This window comes from Trichechus manatus, unplaced genomic scaffold (genome assembly GCF_000243295.1).
Source record: "Trichechus manatus latirostris isolate Lorelei unplaced genomic scaffold, TriManLat1.0 scaffold00011, whole genome shotgun sequence".
In the NCBI taxonomy this organism is placed as follows: domain Eukaryota; kingdom Metazoa; phylum Chordata; class Mammalia; order Sirenia; family Trichechidae; genus Trichechus; species Trichechus manatus.
The window spans coordinates 12,395,892-12,410,688 of NW_004443947.1; the positions used below are offsets into that span (position 1 = coordinate 12,395,892).

Consider the following 14,797-nt stretch of genomic DNA (forward strand, 5'->3'; position numbering starts at 1 on the left):
GGGTTGTTAACCAATGTCATAAAACAATCTGTGTACTGACTCTTTAATGAGAAACTATTTGTTCTGTTTACCTTCATTTAAAGTACAATAACAAAATTAAAAAAAAAAAGAAATGGATTCTTTATTCTCAAAATGTGCCCCCTGACTACCTGCATCTGGGTCCCCTGGGAGGTTTGTTACAATGCACATTCCTGAACCATATACCAGCTCTACAGATTCAGAATTGGATGGCATCAGGCAGGAGCCGGGGAATATGCATTCTGAACAATAGTCCCCAGTATACTTCTTATAATCAGATTGAAAACCATTTTGGGAGGCAACTGGGAGCCACTGAAGGTGTTTGAAAAGAGTAATGACATGCTCTTAACAGGTCTGGGAGAACGCTGGTGGTGCTGTGATCAAGAAATGCCATCAGGGAGAGATGGTGGCTGTGAGGATGGAGAGGAGAAATGTAGCAGAGAATGTAGGAGGTCAATGAAATAGGAGTTGGGAAATGATGGGATAAGGAAGGCGATGGACTGAAATCTGGGGGATTGGAAGGAGAGTGGGTAACAGCAGCAGGCTCTGAAGTCCGATGGGCTTTGTTTCAACTGCCAGCTCTGTAACTTTCTACCTAGAAAACAATTTTCTTGAATTCAAACTCAGAATTCTAGTGTGTAACCACCACATAAACTGCCTCCAAAGCAAATCTTTATGCCTCATATCTTCTAAGGTCCATATCTTTGCTGGTCTAATGGTTAAGGGTACCGGTTGGACTGCTTGGTTTGAATCCCAGCAATACCACTTACGAGTTGAGTGCTCTTGAGCAAGTTACTTAACCTCTCTGTGTCTCATTTTCCTCATCTATAAAATGGTATAATAATCCCCTATAAAGTAGTGCTATTCAGACACAAAAGGACAGATGTTGTGGGATTCCACTTACATGCAATATCTAGAATAGGCGAATTCATACAGAAAATAGATTCGAGGTTACTAGAGGCTGAGGAGAGGAGTGGAGGGAGAATTATTGCTTAATAGGTCCTGAGTTTCTGTTTGGGAAGATGAGAGTTTGGAAATAGATGGTGGTGATAATTATACAACATCATGAATAACGCTATTGAATTGTAAACTTAAAATCATTAAAATGTCATATTTAAGTTATACATATTTTACCACAAAAAAATAAAAATTAAAAAAATAGGGCAACTGATAATGAAATAATTATGTCGATGCTTAGTACAGTGCTTGGCACATAGTAAGAGCTAAATAAAAGTCAGCCATGATGATGATGTCACACTTCTCTCTCAGTTTCTTGTACCGGGTGGGTGGGGCTTGTGTGTTGCTATGATGCTGGAGGCTATGCTACCAGTATTTCAAATACCAGCTGGGTCACCCACAGTAGATAGGTTTCAGCAGAGCTTCCAGATTAATTCAAACTGGGAAAAAAGGCCTGTTGACCTACTTCTGAGAATTAGCCAATGAAAATGTCATGGATCATAAAAGTATACTGCCTGCTATAGTGCTGGAAGTTGAGCCCCCTCGGTTGGAAGGCACTCAAAATACACAGTGGCTGCAAAAATGGACTTGAGCACACCAACAATTGTGAAGATGGTGCAGGACCGGGTGACATTTCATTCTGTTGGACCTGGGGTGACCATGAGTCGGCAGAGACAACCTGACGGCAGCTAACAACAACGACACGATGATGATGATTATAATTTGATTTTAGAGCTAGAAGTTGGCCATTAAGAACTGGGTAATGGGTACAGTCGCCAATTAACATGAGAAAAATGCCAGGATTGCCATTCTCGTTTTTCAAAGCTCGGAAGAAACTGCGTAGGAGCTGAGAGCAACCCCTAGAGAGAAGACTTTATGTTTTCGTGGTCGTAGCATTTCTGGGCCTCCACTGACAGCTGTTCAGCAGCAGGAGTTCTCGCTTCTAATGGCTATTAAACATGCATTCCCTAACAGCTATGGCTCTGGTGTGTAAAGTTTCTACTGCAGGTTGGGGCCTCCGGCCCAGCCCAAAGAAGCCATCTCAGGAGCCAATGTCAAAACAGAAAAGTTGGAAGCCTCGGATCTCTTTTTAAATACAAGGCTGCTTTACAAACAACTCAGGGAAGCACCTTAAGTAAATGAAAAACCTTCAAAGGAAAGACAAAGGAGTAATAATTTAAAAACCTCTAACCCACAACAAATAGCATTAAAACGGTGAGAAAGCCATGAAAGAGGAATAATAATAAAGTAGACTAAACAGTGACTTGAATAATAAGCACAATTAGAGCTGGACAGGAAAATGGTACAAATTACTGGGGAAGAACTGCTATTTTTACTCAAGCTCTGAATCTGGACAGATTGTTCATTATGTTGCACAGTTAATGCACTTCTACACGGAACAACACTGTTTAGCGTAGTTCCTTTACTACGTTCTTTCTCCTCAGGATTTCCTCCACATTCTTTGATACTAATTGGCTAATCTCATAGGTTCATACCTCACTGCTACATAAGCTTCCTTATCTTCTCCTAAGTCGTGTCTCTAGCATTCAAAGTCTCCAACACAGCATTTTGGACTTGGAGATACATTTCCCACTTGCTTTTCACATACATCCATTAGACTGGAAGCTCTCAGAAGGCAGGGCCCACAGCTCTTTTGCTCATCATTGTTTATTTCTGAAATTTAGTGCAGTACCTGGCTCATAGTTGTTAGCTGTCATCCAGTCTGCTCCAATCACGGGGACCCCATGTGAACAGAACGAAATGTTGCTCAGTCCTCTGCCATCTTCATGATTGTTGCTATGCCTGAGTCCATTGTGGTGGCCAATGTGTCTTTTGAGGGCCTTCCAACCTAAGGCACTCTTCTTCCAGCACTATTTTGGACAATATTCTGTTGTGACCCATAAAGGTTCCATTGGCTAATTTCTAAAAGTAGAATACCAGGCCTTTCTTCCTAGTCTGTCTTTGTTGGGAAGCTCCACTGAAACCTGCTCACCATGGGTGACCCTGCTGGTATTTGAAATACTGGTGACATAGCTTGCAGTATCCTAGCAACACACAAGCCACCACAGTATGACAAACCGCCAGGTGGTAGGGCCCATAGTAGGCATACAGTAAATATTTGTGGCGTGATGAATAAGTCATTCCCTTCAACTGACTTGGAACAAGTATGTTAGAACCATTATACATTCCTCTGATTTTTGAGCTGCTTAGGACCCCAGCCTGGCGGGGCTGCAGAATGAATGCTGATCAATTCCCCCATTCACTGCTAGGGCGTCTTCTGATGCTTGATGCAGACTGGCAGGTTCATAAGAAGGAGCTGCCGCTGGCACCATGCATCTGAGGGCACAGAGGCACAGCACAAGGTCAATAGAGTAAATCCGTATTTCTGTTACTTGGACACATACCTAGTCACTGGGATGTGATGGGAATCTTGCTTGCTAACGTGGCAAATTCTCCCCCTGGCAGAAGGGCTTGAGTCTGCTGGCTGCCTGCAGTAGCAGAAACTGTCAGACGTCAAGACATCCCGGGTACAGCCATCAGTGAAGGGAGAGAGGTGGGTACGTACTTGTGACCAGGGAGGACCTTGTGCTCAGGGCCTCCTAAAGGTTTTGATCCAGAAAGAATGGAAATAATCAAGGAGCCAGACGGGAAATGGATTCACTGTTCTGGGCCGCAGGAGACTTAGGACCAGCTGTTTTCCTCTCTTCACTGGCTGATGGGATTACCTCATCCTGTCTGCTCCAGGTTACTTCCTGCTAACACTTAGGAGCTTCTGGGGCTCGCACGTTGTTTCAATAAGACTGACAAATTATGCAGGACACAATGGGATAGAGCCTTCTGCCTCTCTGCCTTATGTGTTAGGGGGAAAAAAGGTACACACACACTCACACATACAAATTCACACATACTCACGTACATGTTTACACTCATGTTCACGCACACTCACACACATACTTGCCCACACACATGCTTACACTCATGTTCACGCACAACTGCATACACTCACACACACTTGTACACACCCATACACACTCATGTACACACATCCACAGTTTTTTTCCCTGTTAATTATCTGAGGAGCACCTTTGATATCATGCACTAAGGAGGGCCCAGCATCTTGCTAAGAATGCATGACTTTAATCTAATTATGAGAAAACACCAAAAGAACCCAGACTGAGGGACATACTACAAAATAACTGAACCGTACTCTTTAAAAGGGCCATGGTCATGAAAGGCAAAGAGAGATCAGGGAATTTCCGTGGGTTGGAGAGGGCTAATGAGACACAACAACAACGTGGGATCCTGGGCTAGATCCTGGACCAGAAAAAAAGGGCAAACTAGCAAAAAATCTGTAAATTAGTTAACAGCATTGCATCAATGTTAATTCCCTGATTTCAATAATTGAACTATGGCTATTTAAAATGTTAACATTAGGGGAACCTGGCTGAACTCTATGTACAGAAGCTCTGTGTACTATTTTCGCAACTTTTCTGTAAGTCTAAAATGATATAAAAATAAAAAGTTTAAAAACTGAGGAGGGTTGGTTACAATAGAATTCATCTCATTATTGATTATGAAGATGGATAAGAGGTTATGTATTAAGTACTTTGCACAATGCCTGATACATATTTAGTACTTAATAGCTATTCGTAGTTATTTCAAAACAATCTGAAATACAGGTTAACATAGCACAAGTAAAGCAGGTGCTAATCATTAGATTTGCCCCCTTGTAGCAGGTACAGTATAATCTGCATGTGCCTATTTTTACCGATGGCTCCCTTCATCACACAGGTGTAGCTAGAGAATTTTGTTAATTTTAGGATCCAGTATTAATAAGATGAGATGTTGCAGCTTTGGGTCTCTGTAGAAGTAAGGCTGGTTTACAAGTGCTCAGGTCCACTTTCCAGATTCTTTATGGGAAATAAGTGTGTTGGAGCTGGCTTGGCTTGAAAGCTATCACAGTGAAAATATTAATCTCTTGATGGGGTTAAAGGCAGCACTAACACTTCCTACCACCACTGGTCTGTCAGCTTGTCATACTGTTTTGGCTTGTGTGTTGCTGTGATGCTGGAAGCGATTTCAAGTACCAGCAGGGTCACCCTTGGGGGACAGGTTTCAGCTGAGCTTCCAGACTAAGACAGACTAGGAAGAAAGCCTGGTGATCTATTTTTGAAAATTAGCCAATGAAAACCTTACGAATCACGACAGATTATTGTCTGACTTGTGTATTTTGGACACATCATCAGGAGGAATCAATTGCTAGAGGAGGACATCATGTTGGTGAAGCAGAGGGTCAATGAGGGTAAGAGAGACCCTTAGTGAGATGGATGGCACAATAGCCACAAGGACGGACACAGACATGCTGGCAATTGTGAGGATGATGTAGGACTGGGCAAGCAACGTTTTGCTCTGTTGTACACAAGGCTGACGTGAGTTGGAGTTGACTCAACACAGTTTATCTATCTGTCTGCCTATCTATCTGTTATGGATTGAATTGTGTCCCCCAAAGATAACATGTTGTAAATCCTAACCCCTATGCCTGTGGTTATAATCCTGTTTGGGAATGGGATGTCTTTGTTATGTTAATGAGACAGAATTAGTGTAGGGTGTGTCTTAAATCAATCTCTTTTAAGATATAAAAGAGATTAAACAAGCAAGCGAGAGAAGCAGAGATGGGGGAAGAGAGATGCCAAACCGCATGAAGACTGCCCAGAGGCAGAAGCTCAAAGAAATAAGAACCTTCCTCCAGAGCCTATGGAGACAGAAAGCCTTCCCCTAGAGTTGGCACCCTGAATTTGGACTTCTAGCCTCCTAAATTGTGAGAAAATAAATTTCTGTTTGTTAAAACCATCCACTTGTGGTATTTCTGTTATAGCAGTGCTAGATAATTAAGACACTAATTTTTTTTTTTTTAATGGCAGTTGATTCTAGTTTTCTCATCTTTATTTTTGGGTTGTGACACAGTTCCTTTAAAAATAAATTTATCTATGTAAACATAATGAGTTGATTTAAAGAAATATGTTAAGTAAATAACAAGGCTGATGGTTCATGAATTTGGCAAAAAATAAAGAAGGTGGTACAGGAAAGATCAAAGTTGGGGAAATAAAGGCTTAGATAAGGGGAAAGTTAGTGTTGTTAGCAAGGAGCCCTGGTGGCTCAATGGGTAAGTGCTTAGCTGCTAACCGAAAGGTTGGCAATTTGAACCCATCCAGTGGCTCCACAGGAGAAAGACCTGACCATCTGCTTTTGTAAAGATTATAGCCTCAGAAACCCTATGGGGCAGTTCTACTTTGTCACATGAGGGTCACTATGAGTTGAAATCGATTGGACGGTACCTAAAAACAACGGTGTTAGCAATGAAGTAGCATAAGCTGTATCCATTAAGGGAGAAGCATCATTAGGGGAAAGAGGTCAAGACTTATTCCTAACACTGTTAGCCAACTTGGCCAAGGGTAAATGTGGAGGCAGGGGGAAGGCAATTATATTCTTTAAATGCTTCCATTTTTGTCCTCTGCATGCATCAACAGCTAAATTAAAATATACAAGTCAAAGCCCGATCACAGGAAGACCTCCTGAGTGTGGAGGAGTAACTACTCTTAACAGCCACTCGATATTTGTTTCACAAGAATCAATTATATACCCATGGCTAATGCATGCTTGAAGTGTGCACCCAGCCGCAGTCCAGGTGGTGAATGCAAAACACACACCGAGAGTCCTTTTAAGCAGCTAAATGCACAGCCCATTACAGATCCATAATGCAGAATGGGCGCTCATCTGCAAATGGATTGAGAGCAAAGGGTTCTTAAATGGCCGGGTACTTAGGTCTAAAAGGCCAGTCCCTGGATGTGCAGTCAGAGCACACATGGTTTTTAGGATTAATAATACATCGATGTGTGTCAGTGTTAATATACATTTACAGCTCACAGCCTGTGCAGCTGAGTGTTCAGCCCATTTGCAGCCACATATAAAAGGACGACCCTGTCCTTCCTCTCATTAATGCCTTCACTCCCATGAAAATTAGATTACGCAAGAAACGCCATTCAAATGAGATTGAGGTTTTCCTTCCTTTAAAGCCCTCGCTAGGAAAGTACTCGCCCATGATGCCCTGTGTCGTCCTCTTTGCTCTATCAGCCCGCTCAGAGCCTGAGCAAGGTGCCCGCTTTTAAGAGCTCCAGGCTCCATTTTCACTTTGATGATATACCCATAAGCCATTGGGCAGAGGGAGTTAGGCTGAAAAAAAGGCCTGAGATTTCTTGTTCCTTTTGTATCCTACAAGCTCACCAAACCATTCACTTTATTGTGTGATAGAAAATTGTTTTGTAAGTGGTATCATTTAGGAATTAGTCTCATGCATGGACTTCCATCCAAAACTTTAAGTACAAAAAAGTCTCATTCACTTCTTAGTGTTATAGACTGAATAGTGTCCCCCCCAAACAAAAAACAAAAACAAACAAACAAAAAGATATGTTGATGTCCTAACCTCTGGTAGCTGTGAACATGACCTGTTTGGAAATAGGGACTTTGAGATGTTATCAGTTAGGCTAACATAAGGTCATACTGGAGTAGGGTAGTGTCTTAGTTATCTAGGTTTGTCTCAATTTCATATTTGTATATATCTAGAGACACGTGTGTGTGTATTGGGTCAAAAAAGTATAAAGGTCACACCGAAGGTCTCTTGCAAGCTAGGTATGCAGCCCCTAAATTCCCTGTACTTGTGAGAATCATTTTCTTTCTTTCCCAACAATCCCAGGGCCCCAGCCGTTCTGTGCAAAGCAGTGTAGATAAATTAATAATACAATTTAAAACTGATTCCACTAAGATAAATAGCGCTTCCTAGATTAAGAGCATAGTTGGCCAGAATGAATGAAATTTACTAACCCTGAGATGCTTAATCTTCCATTACATAGAAGATAATGATTATAAGAAAGGAGTGATGGTAATTCACTTCTGCTGTTACAGGAAATCCAGTCATCTCATTTTCAGCAAATCTTTCTTCTCAGCACACCTTGGTGCCAAGGATAACTGCCCTGCTCCTGTAGGTACATTGGCCAATTGTCATATATCAAAGCTTACCCTGCCAAAGGGTAGGCCTTCTAGCATGCATGGGCTTACAGGATGTCCAGGTGGAGGGAGTGTGCTGGGAAGGCTACTTTGGTGCTTCCAGTTCTGCCCTGAGAAGCCTATGTTCTGTTTTCTAAACATAGTAGGAAAGCGGTGGCAAATACCTTTAGCACAGTCTGCTCCTAGGAATCCGGGAAAGCAGCGACACAGCCCAGAAACACACTCGCCATTCCCATGGCAGTTACGGGGACAGTCCTGTACCGAATCTGAAAAACAGAGAAACTCAGTGACTACCTTTTCCTCTGCCTGCTGGAGAAGTAATTTCACCATCAGCAAACCACCATTTTTAATGACCAGTGGTAGTAAATTCAGATGCTTACATAAATCCAGATGTAAGACAATAGGGAGTAGTGGAGAGTAGGACAAATTGGACAATGTGTGGAAGAGGCCACTACTCTCCACCTGATTAATTCAGGCAGGAATGCAACGCTAACATTGCTGCAACTTTTGCTTTTTCAAAAGAAGCCACGATGAAAGAAGTCGAGATTTAAAAACTGAAGTCTCCCATGTTTGAATGTTGAAATTTTTTAAAACACTGTCAGACCCTAAAAATCATCCCTGCAATTTAAGACTTGGTTTCGCATGTGGGGTATCAGTTTTTAGCCTCATTTATAGAGGATGATTCTCCAAAATGGCATTGGTTATTCTTAGTCTCAAATTTGTAGAGTAACAATATTACCTGCTTTAAGAAATTCTAATAAAAGAAAAATCCTAGATATTTCATGTAAGTATATAGAGAGCAAAGCATATTTGTGGTTACCAGGGGTGAGTGGGAGGGAGGGGGAAAGGAGGAATCAATGCTTAGGGGACATTGAGCTTCTGTTAAGGGTGATGGTATAATTTGGGGATGGGTAAGGGTGATGGCTGGACAACATGATAAACATAATTAATGTCACTGGACTGTACATGTGATTGTTAAAATGTCAAATGTTTTGTTACCTATATATTTTACCACAATAAAAAAAGAAGAAGAAAAATCCAAACACGCAGGACTGATTAATTTAGGTATGATTTTGGGGTTCATTAGGTAGCAGGCTTCGGGTTATACAGAAGTCCTTTTATACCCTGCTTTTAAGAATCTTATTTTTCACGAAAATCAATTAGTTCAAGTTTGTTCTAACCTGCATAACTATTTTATTTCATTTGGGGTAGGAATCATTTTATGTTGATTTAGTTTTGCCCAGAATTGTATATATTCTTTTAAAATTATCATATCATCATCATCCTCATTTTTGCCTTAAATTAAAATAAACACAGTTAAGCCCTCAACTACTAGCCAAAAGGTTGGTGGTTTCAATCTACCCAGAGATACCTCAGAAGAAAGGCCTAGTGATCTACTTCTGAAAAATCAGCCATTGAAAACCCTACGGAGCACAGTTCTACTCTGACACATGGTATCTCCATGAGTCAGAACTGACTTGATGGCAACTGACAACAACAAGAAGAAGAGACTTTCAGGTGCCAATTCTTAGGATGCTGAAAAGGAAAATACAAGCCACCACACCCAGAATGTGACATTACACAACTCTTGGGGAGCTGGGAACGTTGACTCGGTGATGTATGAAAAACTATAAGGTCTAACTGTTCCTAGTGGAGTCAGCTGAGAGTGGTAAAGCATGTTTTTCCTTTAAACTTAATTTGCCATTTACTGACACTCTTGACGGAAAAATCAAGCCATGACGTTTTGCTTTCTCTCTACAGTGTTTCACATCTCAGTGTTCTTCTTCCAGAACCAGGCTGGAGGTGGCTTCTGGCACTCTGAAGAGAACTCAATGAGCACATTTACTTTTACAAAATCAGGTAAAGGATTATCGACTCCACCAAGTCAATTTCTTTAATGTCTAACTATTAACAGTTGCAGCTGAAACTGCTTGAAGGTGACTCTATAAAGGTGGGCTGAAACACATCCAAGAGGCTACCTATTTGTGACATTTATTCATTGTTCATTCACTTAAAAAGCATTAGGTCAAACTATATGAAATTCCTATTTATGCAGGTCAAAACCCAGCAATTTTATACAGTGTCGGGAGACAATTCTCCATGGGTCTTTTGTGTTTCTGCACACATTGTGAGCAGAGATGCTGCATGCCTTTGCTCCAGACTATCTTTTCAAGGCCATGGGGGTGAGTTGGATTTCATTCTGAGATCAGTGAGAATGAACGAAAAGTCTTAAACAGAGGGACGCCATTCCCCAATGTACCTTTGAAGAAGTCACTCCTACCCTGAGGTAGAGATTGCTGATCACTGAGCATCTGGGTCTGCGGATGGTTTGGTGGAAAGCTACGTACCTGAGGCCAAGGCTCCCCCTTCTTAAACCTTACGTCAGCGATAAAGCAGTGAGTCCATGGGACTCTTTGCCACTACAACCCCATGGGAAAGGGCTAAGATCTTTGTGTGTGCTCTTCAGCTGGGTGGAGGGCTTCCCCTGCCTTTTACCTGAGATATTTATTCTTACGTCTTTGCTTAGAAAACATTTAACTTCTGGGTGTCTTCTTCCTCACTTCCTCCAAATCTGGGTCTTTGTTCCTCTTTGTTCACGAAGTACTTGTAATTGCCTTTTTTCATCTTTTCTCACCCATCTCCGTGAGAAAGAGACCAGATCTGAATTGTTCACAGAGGTATCTCAATGCCTGGTACACAGTAGGTGTTCAAGAAATTGTTGTTGAAGTGTTTGTGTGCGTGTTGGAGGGTAGGAGAACCCAAAATCAGCAAGAATTGCTATGAAGAATGTTTTTCATTTACTTTTCCTAAGGTCTTGAATTTGAAGCATTTCTACAGTTTTTGAGGAAGATGACAACTATGGGGTACTGCTGAAATATAAAGGAGCTGACCCTCATCACTCCCCTTTCTCCAACACTCAATTAAAAATTACTATTGATATATTAGAATCAACTCAACGGCAACAGGTTTGTTTGTTTTATTAATTGAGATATTAGGGTCCCTGGGTGGGGCAAATGGTTAAGCTGACTACTGGCTGAAATTTTGGCAGTATAAACCCACCCAGAGGTGCCCCAGAAGACAGGCCTAGCAATCGGCTTCAGAAAGGTCACAGCCTTGAAAACCCTATGGAACGGTTCTACTCTGCACACATAGGGTCACCATGAGTCAGAATTGACTGGACGGCAACTAACAACAATAATAATAACACTGAGATATTATTGGTTTTCCATTTTGTCAACTTGGTTTAAGTTTTCTTGGGGAAAACATGGCAAGACATGGGAGTAAGCCCAGGAAACGGAATTTTACACAGGGGAGGCGGCCCTCACTAACTCTGTACCGTGCCTCAGACTACAACTGAAAGCTACTCTGTTGTCCCCTGAGATGAAACTCATCTCTGAAAGCAGGCTGCTTCTCTCAAAACACATCAAGACTTCCCTGAGTCAAAGGTATATTTAGTGTGATCGCTGGTTGATACCCGTCTAGCATTTTTCCTTCTGTTTCACATCCCAGGGGCTTTCAGCGCTCCTGACTGCTCTTGATGGAGAACGTTCTGATAATAGATATGTGTGAGAGAACCTCTGGACCAAATAAAACACTGTTCTTTTCTCTGCATTTCAAGCCAATTACTATCATTGCTCTATCAAGATGTCTGCCCAACTATTAGGCCGATTACCTTTGACTTTCTCTTTGAGCTACTGTCCAGACAAGAGAAAATCTCTGGAGAGAATTGCTATTCCCAGCTCCAACAGGCGAGGGAGGGTAATGACCTGGGGGAAGGGCATCTCACTACACCACATCATCTGTGTCTGTGTGGATAGAAGAAATGGAGAGCGGAAGCCATTATCTAGATAATCCATCCCCCAGAAAACTTGCTGTTCAGGGGGAAAGGGATTTATTTGGCCAGAACCCAAAGAAATCCAGTGGTTAAGAGCACAGGCTCTGGAAAGTTTGAATCCTGAGTCCACCTCTTACTAGCTGTGTGTGACCTTTGGCAAGTTGTTTAACTTCTCTCAGCCTTGCCTTCCTCAACTGTGAAATGGAGAGAATAGTGACAGGACCTACCTCACGTGACTACTCTATGGGTTGACTGAGCTAAAGCACCCAAAGGGCATAATTTACGGACTGGCACATGGTAAACACTCTATGCATGTGTTCCTACCGTTGTTGTTATTCTGGACCATTTCACTAAGTCCTGTACCAGTACTAGTAACAGTTGCCATTGAGTCAACTATGACTCATCGCAACCCCATGTGTGTTAGGGGGTGCTCCTTCGGGTTTTCAATGGCTGATTTCTTGGAAGCAGATCGCCAGGCCTTTCTTCCGGGCTTCCTCTGGGTATACTCAAACCTCCGACCTTTTGGTTAGCAGCTGAGCACATTAACTGTTTGCACCACCAGGGATTCCTGAGTCCCTTTAGACCCCAACTAAGCCAGCTGCTGTGTGTGGTGTGTGCTGTTACACGTATGTCAGACTTTTGGGGATGACAAAAAGTATAGCATCTCCCATCAGGTTCCTAAACTAAAGATTGTTTTAATCTCAACATCTCACATTAGTGTCAAATTAGTTTCTAGCTTCCTCTTTTTATGAACTAGTCTCTAGACTCTTAGTCCCTCCCCACCTCATTGGTATATAACTTGATCCTGGACATTTTTTCTTTCTGTGGATGACTTCTCAAATGACTTTCCTTATAGAAATTTTATAGCATTGGTTTAGCATAGGGGTTGGCAAATTTTCTGTAAAGGGACAGACAGTAAATATTTTAGGCTTTACAGGCCAGACTGTCTCTGTCTCAACCACTCAACTCTGCCATGTAGTACCAACACTGCCATAGACAATACATAAATGGATGAGCATGGCTGTGAGCCAATAAAACTTTATTTACAAAAATAGGCAGTGGGCCAGATTCAGCCCATGGGCTGTAGCGTGCCAACTCCTGCTTTAGAACATTTGGCTAGCCCTGATATGGCCAATCTTTTCCTTAGCAGAGAAAACAAGGATTGACTTCATTCCTATGGTCAGTACCAAAACCAATCTGATTTTATACCATTCTGAAGTTGTGGCCACTGCTGTAGAAATGCCACCTGAATTTTGGGATGGCTTACATAGGTCTTTCAACAATCAGGGGATTCCTCAGAGAAATACATTGGGCCAATAGGGAAGTTCTTAAAATGCAGTCAATAGAAAAACCGTTGTGTAAGACGCACTCTTAAAAACAATGGGCTAAGAGCCTGGCTGCTAACGAAAAAAAGTCATCAGTTTGAATCCACCAGCTGCTCCTTGGAAACTACATGGGGCATCTCTACTCTGTCCCTACAGAGTTGCTAAGAGTTGGAATCGACTCAGTGGCAATGGGTTTGGGCTTTTTTTTTTTTTTTTTTGGTTATCATTTAGTGACTACTAAGTCTATGCCAGACATGTTATATACATGATAATACTAACATCATCGTTCACTTCAGGGAAGTGGTTATTCCCTTTTCACAGACGATGAAATTGAGGCTTAGGGAGGTTAAGTCACTCAGTTAGAATGTGGGAAAGGAAAGCTGGATTTAATTCTGGATCTACCTGAATTTTCCTCATGAAACCACCCTATCTAGTCTTCTCCACTGGGCCTTGAGATCCATGGTTAAAAGATATTGGGACAACATGGTGTTGTGGAAAGAGCAATGGATGTAGCCTAGATGCTCGTGGGACTTTGGGTGACCCATTTAGTTTTCTGAACCTCAGTTTACTCCTCTGAGAAATGGGTCTAACAATCTGTCCTGATTCATTGATGTTCTACCCACGATCAGTTATCATCATCAGAAAGAAGATTAAAACCCTAGAAAGGATGAAATAAATTTAATGAAAATATCTGCTGCTTATCTGATTGTAACATTCTTGGGATTTGTTTTAAGGAAATTTTGTAAAATCTCTTCTAGATAATGGCCCTTTTAGGGGTTTGTCTGTATGTATAAGAAGGAATTTTAGGTAAAGCCTTAGCTTTTTCCCTGATAGCTAACAAAAAGCAGGACTAAAGCATGCCAACAATGACAGGTACTTAATTAAAGCATTTTGAGTTTTACGTACTTCGGGAACAAAGATATTATCTTTTTTTTTTTTTTTTTTTTCTGTTCTATATCCTTTTCTTGATTTAATTTTAACTTTTTTATTTTGAGCTTTGCCTGATTTTTAAGAGGAATTCTGAGCTAATGTAAATAGCCAGTAATTTTTGACCCTACTACGTGCTTAGTGATTAATTATAGACTTTATCTCATTTAGTCCTACAATAACTCTATGAAGTGAGTACTAGTGTTGGTTACATTATACCAAGAGGAAGCCAAGGTTTATAAATCCCAGTGATTTCCTAGGTTATGCGGCAGTCTGACCAAAGCTCTTAATCTGATTGAATCCTCCTGAGAGACAGAGGCTCCTCTGTGGTGTGGGCAGAATCCTGGTTTTAACTAGAGCTAGTTTTTGGTGGAGGCATCCCTGGGTGGCACAAACAGTTAAGCACTCAGTTACCAGCTGAAAGGTTGATGGTTCGCATCCACCCACAGGCACCTCAGAAGAAGGCCTGATGTCCTCCACCAGACTGAGCCCAGTACAACTAGATGGTTCCTGGCTACCACCACTGACTGCTCTGACCGGGATCACAACAGAGGGTCCTGGACAGAGCTGGAAAAAAGTGTAGAACAAAATTCGAACTCACAAAAAAAGACCAGACTTACTGGCCTGACAGAGACTGGAGAAACCCCGAGAGTATGGCCCCCAGACACCTTTT

General features: G+C 41.8%; 1 protein-coding gene across 5 annotated transcripts in view; it reads right to left on the minus strand.

Moving 5' to 3' along the window:
* The window catches only part of TENM2 (teneurin transmembrane protein 2), a 1,072,759-nt gene that overhangs the window by 170,635 nt on the left and 887,327 nt on the right, over window positions 1-14,797 (minus strand). For all 5 annotated transcript variants that reach the window (XM_012560118.1, XM_004371224.1, XM_012560117.1 and 2 more), the window contains one exon: window positions 8,202-8,303. In XM_012560118.1, the coding sequence (XP_012415572.1) occupies window positions 8,202-8,303 (102 nt within the window). The remainder of the gene's footprint in view (window positions 1-8,201; window positions 8,304-14,797) is intronic.